This window comes from Myxine glutinosa, chromosome 1 (genome assembly GCF_964187855.1).
Source record: "Myxine glutinosa chromosome 1, kmMyxGlut1.1, whole genome shotgun sequence".
NCBI lineage: Eukaryota > Metazoa > Chordata > Myxini > Myxiniformes > Myxinidae > Myxine > Myxine glutinosa.
In genome coordinates, this window is record NC_136261.1 from 246,391,933 (window position 1) to 246,403,698 (window position 11,766).

Genomic DNA, 11,766 nt, shown 5'->3' on the forward strand with positions numbered 1-11,766 from the left:
TGTTTAAATATAGTGGAAATATAACTTTGCCTTTGAGTGGCGATTGATTAAACTAGAACTCCTTCATGGCACAAAGCAGACTGGGTTCTGGTGAAATTGTCCATATTATTGAACCATGTGCCGAAGCTTCAGTATCTCTTACTCGTATATTTGGTTTTTGCAGAGTTTGGTGCACCGGAGGAATCGGAGTTACAGACATCTACGCGCATAATGAAGGATGATCTTTTACGTGAGTGTGCTCACCTTTTCCATTCCTTTAAATCTTCCTGGTGTGTTGTGAAAGTGATGGCGGATACATGCATTCGCAACCACGTAATAACCTACTGCACTAAATATATGTATATATATTATGTATAGATATTTTGTTTATTTATTTATTAATGTTGAAGGATTCGCGACTTCCGGTCCCTCGGGCGACGAGGCTTGCTTCGAGCTCTCCACGGCATCGAAGTTTGAGTGTTTTCCCATTCGTGTCTTTGTCCGGTTTCCGCTGGTTGTTTTGTTGTGTGTGTGTTGTTGTGTGTTTCTGTTTCGTTTTGGTTTTGTGGTTGTTGCGGATTTGTGTGTGATTGGTCGTTTTTTTTTATTCGCGCCTCGTGCACGGCCTGGTCTTTCCGGGCTCCCTTCCCCCCGTCGGTGCTTTGTGAGTGTAAGTTCTTTCCTTCATAGTATTTGCTTGTTTCTTTGATTTTCTTTTCTCCCCCCTGCCTCTCGCGGGCATCTTACCCTTTGTCCGGCGTTTTTAAAAACAGGACAAACGGATAGACAAAGAATTCTATATTGATTCTTTCTCTCCTCCCGGACACGTGCTTGTTCGCTCTCCTCCTCATCTCGACTTGTGCCCCGCCCCCTGTATCTCGTTTTTCTTCCGCCTCTGCTCCTTCTTTCTCAAATCCACGTTCTCGCTTGGAGACTTTTCCCAGATTGTTTTTCATGGTTTTCATGGTTCTGTTTGGATATTGTTGGAATATGTTTAAACCGCAGCCGTGATGCTGACGCCGCCCTCCCCCCCAGAATTTCCATGTTTTAAACGTTTCCCAGTGTTTACCCTGGTTAGAATAGGTACACCGTATCCCTGCGTGTCGTAAGAGATGACTAAGAGGGTTGGCGTCAGGAAGGGCATCCGGCCATAAAAACATTGCCTCAAAAAGAGAACCATGACAATTGCAAGTACATATGGGCAGGGTACAGCCCGAAGTGGAGATCGGTTTCTGAGGTTTGGGACATGGAATGTAGGGACAATGACAGGGAGATCAGGAGAAGTGGTGGAAGTATTGGTCAGAAGAAGAGTGGACATATGTTGTGTGCAAGAGACGAGATGGAAGGGAAGTGGTGTGAGAATGGTGAAGGGTAGGCAGGGACAGAAATACAAGTTTGTGTGGCAAGGGTGCCCGGAAGGCATGAATGGTGTTGCTGTCCTGTTTTCTGAGGAGTTTGTAGACAGTGTGGTGAGTGTGACTAAAGTGAGTGATAGGTTGATGATGGTGAAAATGATGATTGGAAAGCTCTTGGTGAACGTCATCTCGGGATATGCTCCGCAGGTTGGTCGAAGCGATGAAGAGAAGGACAAGTTCCGGTGTGCGATAGAGAAGCTGATGGAAAACGTGAAAGATGAGGAAGTTGTTGTGGTGGGAGGAGACCTAAATGGACATGTGGGAAGGAGTATGGATGGTTTTGAGGGAGTTCATGGGGGTTACAGATATGGTGTGAGAAATGGAGAAGGTGAAAGGATTTTGGAGTTTGCTGATGGAGCTGATTTGTTGATTTGAAATACTCAGTTCCAGAAAGAGGATAATAAGCTTGTTACATACACGTCAGGTGGGTCGACGACAACCGTTGACTACCTGATGGTGCGTAGGCGAGATATGGGGCACCTCCGGGACACAAAGGTGATCCCGGGGGAGGAGGCTGTTTCACAGCACCACTTGGTTGTCTGCGACATAAGGGTGAAAGGTGCGAGGATAGCTCGGCGGGTCAAGTACCAACTGAGAATGAAGGTGTGGAGGTTGAAAGAGGTGACAGTAAGGGAAGTATTAAAAGAGAGGCTGAGTAGGGTAGAGGATGATGTGGTTGAGCTTGAAAGTGGTTGGATGTCAATGAAAGCTAGTCTGTTGGGAGCCTTTGGTGAGGTACGTGGATGGACAAAAGGACCACCGAGGCACTCGGAAACATGGTGGTGGGATGATGAAGTTGGAAAGAGGATTGACGAGAAGAGGAAGAAGTTCAAGGAGTGGCAGAAGGCGAAGGGTACAGGAGCAGAAACAGCAGAGCATGAAAGTTATAAGGCAGCCAGGAAGGCTGCAAAGAAAGAGGTAGCAAAGGCGCAGGAGGCATGGAGGAAAATGTTCGGAGAACGCTTGGATTCGGAAGAGGGTCAGAAAGCAGTATTCAGGATTGCAAAGCAGATAGCGAAAGAGAGGTGTGATGTGATGGGGGTGAGTTGCGTGAAGGATGAAGTGGGACAAATTGTTGTCGACCCAGATTGAATTAAAGGAAGATGGAAAAGATATATGGAAATGCTGTTGAATACAGAGAATGAATGGGATGGCAACATAGAGAGTGACCCAGTTTTAGGACCGGCAGAGAAGATAACTGAGAAGGAAGTTGAGGAAGCGATAAAAGCAATGAAGAGTGGAAAAGCGGGAGGGCCGACGGGAGTTGTGGGAGATATGTTGAAGGCAGCAGGAAGTTGGGGTGTGAAGAGAATGACAGATATCTGTAATCTGGTGGTGAAAGAAGGCCGCATTCCAGTGGATTGGGAACTGAGTACCCTCGCCACTCTATACAAGGGGAAAGGTGACCCTCTGGAGTGTGGCTCGTACCGAGCGATAAAGTTATTGGAGCATGGAATTAAGGTATTGGAAAGGGTGTTGGAGAGGAGGATAAGGAATAAAGTGAAGATCGACGAAATGCACTTTGGATTTATGCCAGGAAGAGGAACGACAGACGCGCTTTTCATTGTGAGGCAGTTGCAGGAGAAGTACATGGAGAAGAGGAAGAAGTTGTTTCTTGGGTTTGTTGATCTGGAGAAAGCATTCGATAGGGTTCGACCCAAAGTATTGACATGGGCATTGAGGAAGTTAGGAGTGGAGGAATGGTTGATCAGAGTAGTGATGGCAATGTACAAAAGAGCGCGCACAGCTGTAAGGACGAAGGACGGGAAAAGTGGTGAGTTTGAGGTGAAGGTGGGATTGCATCAGGGGTCGGTACTAAGGCCACTACTATTTGTAGCTGTGATGGAGGTGCTGGATCAGAACGTAAAAGAGGGTTTACCGTGGGAATTGTTGTATGCAGATGATCTGGTGTTGATTGCGGAAAGTATGGATGGACTGAAGGAAAAGATGAACAAGTGGAAGGAATGTATGGAGACAAAAGGTCTGAAGGTGAATATCGGAAAGACGAAGGTGATGGCAAGTGGTAAAGCATGTGGTGAGGTGGAAAGAACTGGGAAGTGGCCCTGTGCTGTGTGTAGGAAGGGTGTCAGAGTGAACTCCATTCAATGTACAATGTGCGCTGAGTGGGTTCATCAAAAATGTAGTGGTCTGAGAGGGTCATTAACCAGTGTGGCAGCTACATTCAAATGTAAGGTGTGCACAGAGGGAGCTGCAGATGGAGGAAATGTTGAGTTGGATCTTGGAGACGGCGTGAAGCTGGAAGGTGTGAAAACATTTTGCTACCTCGGAGACATGCTGAATGGAGAAGGTGGATCAGACTCGGCAACGATTGCTGGAGTGAGATGTGCATAGAAGAAGTTTCGGGAACTGAGTGGCGTGCTGGTGATGAGGGGAGTGTCGTTGAAGCTGAAGGGAAAGGTGTATGCTGCATGTGTGAGAAGTGTTATGATTTATGGGAGCGATACATGGGTAATGAACGTAGAGCAGCAACGAAGGTTGGAAAGGGTGGAAATGCGAATGGTTCGACGGATGTGCGGAGTATCGTTGAGAGAGAGGAAGACAAATGATGAATTGCGAAAGATGATGGGAATAGAGCCTGTGATTGATGCTGTGAAGATGAACAGGTTGAGATGGTTTGGTCATGTGTTGAGGAAGGATGAAAGTGACTGGTTGAGAAGAGTGATGGAAATGAATGTCGAAGGAAGTAGAGGATGGGGAAGACCGAGAAAGACTTGGCTAAAGATGGTCGAAGAAGAAATGCGGGCAAGGGGGTTAACAAGGAGAGATGCAGGGGCAAAATGGAGAAGATTGTCATGGGGACCGCAAGGCTAACCCCCGCTCTAGTAGGGAAAATGGCCTTTAAAATGCATGTTGTTTGTTGTTAATGTTGAGGGTCCAGTCACGGACTATATAGTCCTCATCAAGGCCAGGCCTTAAATAAAATAACTGCATTGATAAATGTGAGGAAGGTGAGTGAAAATGAGTAAGAAAAGTGTATGATGAAAGTGTTTGATGTTTGTTTGCGAGAAAGCGAGATTGAAACTAGCCCGGTAGCTACGGTTTGAGTGAAACAGAAAGTAAGACAAGCAATCCTGACACGGAGGGTGTAAGACGGTTCCTGGCACCACTCTAACGCTCCTAAGTCAGGACGGTAGTACTACCCTGAGCGGTTGCTGTCGACAACCTACTTCCTAAAAATGTAGGGATATAGAGGAAAAGGTCATTCCTCTATATCCTGGGCCATCATATAATTGAGAAAGAAGTAAAAAACCAGACAGGATGTTGAGATATTTGGGAAGGAGGATGGCCTTTAAGGCCAATTTGGGAAGGAGGATAAGGGAGTATGAACAATTCAGGGTGGCAGCAGGTATTGGTATCGTTCGGACTGTGTAATCCAAGTGCATGTTGTCATAACATTTGAGCATTAAACTCTAATCCCAGCATGGCAAACATTAATTGTTTTTCCAACACCGACATTTCCTGCATTTTCAGCTTTGTACATCTTGTGTCCTGACCATCCAACACGAAAACCAATAAAGAAAACTTTTCCAAGTAAGACATAGTTGTACTTTTGGTTTGGGTTCTGGTGGACCTTATAACTGGTGAACTTTGTCGATTGTAGCGAGGAGTTATAGCTTGTGATTCGAGAGGTGTAATTCATGAGTACGGTTGACGTTCTCTTCTCATTTTGGATTTAACACCTGCTGGCATGCACAACACGAGATGTCACGAATACTGTGGTATGTTTTTGGGTAAAATATCTTCAAAGCAGGAATTATGGTCGATCCAAATTCAAATTATTTCCATCTCGTGCTGAAAGTGTTCTTTTTTGTTGCATGTTTCTCACACAGGTGCCATGTCTATAAAGAGGGTTAAAGGCCTTCTCACACATCTTCTCAAGACCAAAGGTTGTGAACTCAGCCTTTCATATGTGACTCAGGTTTGTATGTCTGTGTGCTTGCTTGTCGGTTATTTGTCACATTTGCTTTGCTTTTATTGTAAAAAAAAAAAAAAAAAATCTAAATCTCAGCTCGTGGACAGATTGCAAAAAGGTAATGTACTGACAGTGGAGCAGCAGGTCGATGCAGCAAGCAAAGTGGGGAGGGATAGGGGAAAGGAGGGGATGTTTCATTTAATTTTGGGGATGCTTCAACATTTGCATCATTTAAGCAAAATAATTTCATCTTAAAGTGTTCCTTTATTTGCAATACACTTGGTCCTCACTTAATGTTGGAGTTGCCTTCTCGAAAAACAACGTTGGGTTATGGTCGATTCGTAGATCCGAAATGTTTATAAACTCCTGCCCACAATTTGACAACAGCGGCCAGGACACTGTTCGAAGGTGGATTGCCTGTCCAAAAAGTACAATAACATTTGGCTAATCTTGTTGCCAGAAAGTCATGACTGTTGACCCAGATTGCCATGGGATACAAAGACATGCTCAGCGGTCAAAATACCAACTCCCATGCCCTACCGATGCGGTTGGACTTACCTTCTGAGGAAACACTTGAAACTCCGATTTTGGTTTTTTGGAATGCAATGCAAGTACCCAGTGATCCTCACAGAATACTTGTTACCCCTGAGTTCTGAGTTCAAATCCCAGTCAGTTATTGAAGTAACACCAGGTGGGGTTGACTTAGCCTGCCATCCTTCCGAGGTGGGCAGAATTAGGACCAGCTTACTGGGATGAATGAGTCATTCGAGTATCCTGCATAGGAGCGACGCCCCGTCCAGGAATGTGCCCAATAGCCAAGAAACTGCTTCGGTCGCCATATGCATCTGATGATGCGGGAGTGGCATCATCATCATTGATCTGTTTGCTTGGAAAACGATTTTTTTTTTTTTTTTTTTGTTTCATGCAGGCACATGACACTCTTGCATCTGATTGGTAGTTTGATTGTATTGGATGTAATAATTGGCCTTAAATGAATAATACAGTTCTGTCTCCTCCAATAATTCACTGGTCAACAAAATTTTAAAACTTTTATGGTTCTGGTATATGTTGAGGTGATTCTAACCAACATGAATCTGTATATTTCGATTATTATATCCAATTTGCATAGCACATCCAGTTTTACAGAACCAGTATACCATTGGAATATCAGCCACAGCCGAAATTTGTCTTGTACTCACTAATTAGGACTTTGTAAAGAGACTATCTGAGCTGTTAAGCGTTGCTTGGGATAGCTTTGTGGCTCTTGCTAACAGTGGAAATTTTCGAGCACCAAATTATGAAGAGCTTGTGGACAAGATGTTGAAGAGTTACCAGGCGCTCGGTGCTCGAATGTCACTCAAGATACATTTCATCCATTCTCATCTGGACTTCTTTCCAGAAAATCTTGGCGATGTCAGTGATGAACATGGAGAAAGGTTTCACCAGGAAATTGCCATCATGGAGATTCGATACCAAGGCCGATTCAATCCAAACATGATGTGCGACTACTGTTGGACTTTACAACCTGAAAGTGATTGCTCCTACAAACGCAAAAGTAAAGTTCAGAAGCACTTTTAATGTGATGTAAATAAAAACTTAAAGTTCATATCATTTTTGGAGATTAACATTTTTTTATGTGATGTAAATAAAAACTAAAGTTCATATTATTTTTTGTGATATTTTATAAAGTTCATATTATTTTTGGAGATTTACATTTTTAACTCAACTGGACTATGTCCAGCTGAGTTTTTGTCGACACCCAGTGTCCGTCGTCTGTCTGTCATCTGTCTGTCTGTCTGTCTGTCGTCTGTAAACAATTCGACGTCTACTCTCTAAAAGTCACAAATATTGATCAAATTTGATGAAACTTGTTATGCAGCATCTTTAAGACATAAACTAGTTTGGGATTGCATTTGGGCGTTGCCCGCCAAAAAATGGGCGCGGCAGGGTGGCCATATTGAAAAATCAATTTTTGTCAATCTGGTACTTCCTAATGTAGCTTGAAGGCTGAAACTTGGTGTGTGGACAGTATGTAACAAACCTCAACACATATATTACGGGTTTTGACGATGTCTGAAAAATGACCTCATCATGACCTATGACATGACTTGACCTATAAACATCAGTTTGGACGACGTCCAAGCTCTAAAAGTCACAAATACTGATCAAATTTGATGAAACTTGTGCCTTTTGCCACTTAAAGATATTTGAAAACACACATATAAACGCACATATAAACATATAAACGCACATATAAACTATCTAGTTTGTGGTTCTATTATGCATATTCTAACCATATTGATATCGACCAGTTGAGTTCAGGTTCCCTGGAACCTCTATTTTTATGTGATGTAAATAAAAACTTAAAGTTCATATTTTTCCATGATATTTTATAAAGTTCATATTATTTTTGGAGATTTACAATTTTTTATGTGATGTAAATAAAAACTTAAAGTTCATATTATTTTTTGTGATATTTTATAAAGTTCATATTATTTTTGGAGATTTACATTTTTTTATGTGATGTAAATAAAAACTTTAAGTTCATATTATTAGCGCTGAGGAAGCGCCTCTAGCGAATGACTTCCAGCCAGTGTAACGCAAATTCCTGTCACAGGAATTCTGAGATCATATAAGTGTGACGTGGCAGTTCCTGATTGGTTCGTGTTGGGGAACCCCTTCTCGCTGCCGACGTGACGTAAATTCGCGCACGCGCACTGGTGAAGCGCGAGATTCGGCCCAAGGTTCTTATTATTATTATTATTATTTTTGTATACAAGATCGAGGCTCGAACCATGATCGAGGCTCGAAATTCCATGCCTGAACCTCAGCGCAATCCAAGAGGATTCACTTGTTTTTTGTGACAATAAATAGACTTATTGAGACTTAATCAAGAAATTCGCATGCTCTAAAGATTTTTTCCCCACTTATGATGTACTACGTCAACGTTATGTGATAGCGAAATTTTAAGGTCAGATTGGGATTCGTGGGCACCAAATTAGTTAGAAACAGTTGAAAATAAGTCAGAACCAATTTGGCTGTTGACCAGTGTAATAATTTGTTCCTGAGTGCCTTGATATATATGGCTAACCCCCGCTCTAGCAGGGAAAATGGCCTTGAAATGCCTGTTGTGTTGTTATACATGAACCAATGGAAGCAAAGGTTTGGTAAAGCTGATTGTTCAACATAATGCGAATGTCAAGTGATCGTTTCATGCAGAATTTTAACTTCCCGTGTGTACTGCAGAACAGCGATGATGAATTCCAAATGACAACAGACGAACATACGCTTCATTTCTATGCCATCGCACCGGGTAATAGCCTGCTTGTGCGTTGGTGAGCGGACATTGGACAATGCCGGAGTTCTACGTCTCTGTAAATTCTTGCCATTTTTAAGGAATGCGCCAATTGCTGCAGATGTGTAACGAAGAAAAATGAAGTAGTCAAGGACCATGCTCATGGGACATTTCTTTGTGACAGCTTTGGACGAGTTATTAATAGCTCGTCCTTTAATTATGAGCTCCTGTGTGTTTTCGAACAGCCAACTGATTGATAATAACACTCAAGTCGTAACAGATGTGGATCTTCTAGAAGCCTTGCACAGCTACACAACGTATTGCCAGATTTTAATTGTTAATTCATCAGAGGCCGGGTTAAACGCAGCTGGAGTTTGTGTCGACAGTAAGGTAGTTAAACTAGGCCAGCTTGAAGAGTAAAAATGACAAACAAGACATTTCACTTTTTGGAGTCGCCCTGCTTTGCTGCACTCCACGGTGCGCTTGTTGAACTCAGTAGTATTGCTGTGCTGTGCCGAACATCGTACTCCTAGACGATGTGTTTGAGACGGTGGCAGACATGCTGTTAATCGGGCAAGTATGTTCGCCAAATTAACATCTTTTTATATGATCTTTTCCCAATTGATTGTGTGCATTCATGTCTCAAGGTGAGTGCTATGACAGACCCTGGGATGCCACAGACTGTGAATGCTGAGGGAGGGTTGTGAGGTAGGGGAGAGGGAGCGGCACAGATGTTCAGATCTCTCCCTCTCCACCAAGTCGTCTGGGGTGTAGCTCAGCGACCCGAGTCTTCATCGTTTGTCCTTTCCTCACCACTTCTTATCCATTATCTTCTTTTGTCTCAGATTTTTTAAATGCATTTTTTGTTGCAGCCTAAATCATCTCTTCAATTCTAGTGTTGTCTTTTTCACATGCCTTGTGTGTGACCAGGTTTTCTGTATAGCTTTTATGTATGTCACCAGTCCTGTAAGTGGTTTCCATTGGCTTTTTCCCAGAGGGGTTTCACAGTGATCTTGGTCTAACTATTTTGTATGCAGTTTTTATTTATTGAGCTTGTGTTCATTTTTGCTTCGATGCATGTTGAAACAAAGAGCAATCGCAGTTTGTAGACCCTCACCATTAATGGTTTTGTGGTGCATTTTGTCTGGCAAATAAATGGAAGAAAGTACTAAATAAAAGGTCATCAATTGCAAATGAAAGGTCTAAATGGTCGAGTTGTAAATGTGCAAAGGTCAAATTATCTGAAGTTCGAAAGATTGAAAGGTGAAAATGCTTAAATGGGTCAAAATCTTTGAAAGACTCAAGTGTCTCAAGCCTAAAGGGTCTTAAAAGGTCAAAGGGATTTAAAATGTGTAATTTAAGGTCGAGAGCATCAGAATTGTCTGAAGGAGTCCAAAGGGGTCTTAAAATGTCTAAAAAGGATCTAAAGGTCAAAGAGGTATTCAGGGTATTAAAAGGTCTGAAAGATGTGTGAAGGCCTAAAGGCTAGAAAGGAGTCAAGGGATCATGAGCACCAAGGAGCTTTCAAAAGACCTCCGAGGTGGAGTTGTAGAAAGGCACAGATCAGGGGATGGGTATAAAAAATATTTCAAAGGCTTTGAATATCCCTTGGAGCACAGTCAAGACAATCATGAAGAAGTGGAAGGCGTATGGTACCACCAAGACACTGCTTAGATCTGGCCATCCCTCCAAACTGGATGACCAAGCAAGGAGGAGACTGATCAGAGAGGCCACAAATAGGTCAATGGCAACTTTGAAAGAGCTACAGGCCTTTATGGCAAATATGCTTTATGCTTTATGGCATGTGACAACAATATCCCAAGCACTCCACAAGTCTGGCCTGTACAGTAGGGTGGCAAGAAGGAAGCCATTACTCAAAAAAGCCCACCTTGAATCCCATTTGAGGGATGCAAAAAATACTCCGGAGATTCTGAAGCCATGTGGCAAAAGGTTTTGTGGTCTGACAAAACCAAGATGGAACTTTTTGGCCGAAAAGCAAAATGTTACGTTTGGTGCAAACCCAACACAGCAGATCACCCAAAGAACACCATCCCTACTGTGAAGCATGGTGGTGGCAGCATCATGTTATGGGGATGTTTCTCATCAGCAGGGACTCGGTGGGGCACTTGTCAAGATAGAAGGGAAAATGAATGCAGCAAAATACTGAAAACAATCCGAGAGGAAAACCTGCTGCCTTCTCCAAGAAAGCTGAAATTTGGGATGGAAGTTCACCTTTCAGCATGACAATGACCCGAATCACACAGCCAAAGCTACACTGGAGTGTCGAAGGAACAAAAAGATAAGTGTCCTTGAGTGGCCCAGTCAGAGCCCCGACCTAAATCCAATCGAAAATCTGTGGCACGACTTGAAGATCGCTGTCCATCAACGCTCCCCATGCAACTTGACTGAGCTTGAACAGTTTTGTACAGAAGAATGGGCAAATATTGCCCAATGAATGTGTGAAAAGTTGGTCGAGATCTTTCCCAACAGACACAGCTGTAATTGCTGTCTAAGGTGCTTCCACCAAGTACTAACTCAGGGGGGAGGACACTTATCAAGCCAGGATATTCTAGTTTTGTATTTTTAATTGATTTGCTGAAATTTGTAGAATTTGTTTTTCATTTGGAAGTAGTGGGTGATGATGTGTAAATAAAGGTGGAAAAGTCTGATTCAAAGCAATTTAATTCCAGGCTATAAGGTAACAAAAGGTGAAAATTTTAAAAAGGGGTGTAGACTTTTTATTGGCACTGTTTGTTATCGTTTTGTTGCCTTATCTATCAATGGTAAAAGCCTCGTGCTGGCTTTACGGTTAGGGCGGAGGGCTTGGGATCCTAGGGGTCCTGAGTTTGAATCCCAGTCAGCCATTGAATTAACAGCAGGTGGGGTTGACCCAGGCTGTCATCCTTCCGAGCTCGGCAAAATGAGTAAGGAGTACCAGCTATCTGGTATCTGGCACTCTATCAGCGGCATGGATGCATCCCCAGGAAATTGTGCAACCAGCAGCTACAGCTGGCTGCATACGAATAAATAAATAAATCTCAATGGTGAAGATTCACTTTTAAAATTCTCAGATCTGGATCCGGATCTTCACCAATATTGAATCGATTAGTCCTTGTCACATACCCAACCTCTCCACCAAATTT

At 42.9% G+C, this 11,766-nt stretch overlaps 1 protein-coding gene across 3 annotated transcripts in view; it reads left to right on the forward strand.

The window, feature by feature from the left end:
- Positions 1-9,822, forward strand: part of TBCE (tubulin folding cofactor E) — a 142,394-nt gene extending 132,572 nt beyond the window's left edge. For all 3 annotated transcript variants that reach the window (XM_068129775.2, XM_078785692.1, XM_068129776.2), the window contains 4 exons: positions 164-229; positions 4,887-4,946; positions 5,246-5,334; positions 8,575-9,822. In XM_068129775.2, the coding sequence (XP_067985876.1) occupies positions 164-229; positions 4,887-4,946; positions 5,246-5,334; positions 8,575-8,667 (308 nt within the window). In that variant the 3' untranslated portion in view covers positions 8,668-9,822. The remainder of the gene's footprint in view (positions 1-163; positions 230-4,886; positions 4,947-5,245; positions 5,335-8,574) is intronic.
- Positions 9,823-11,766: the final 1,944 nt, after the last annotated feature.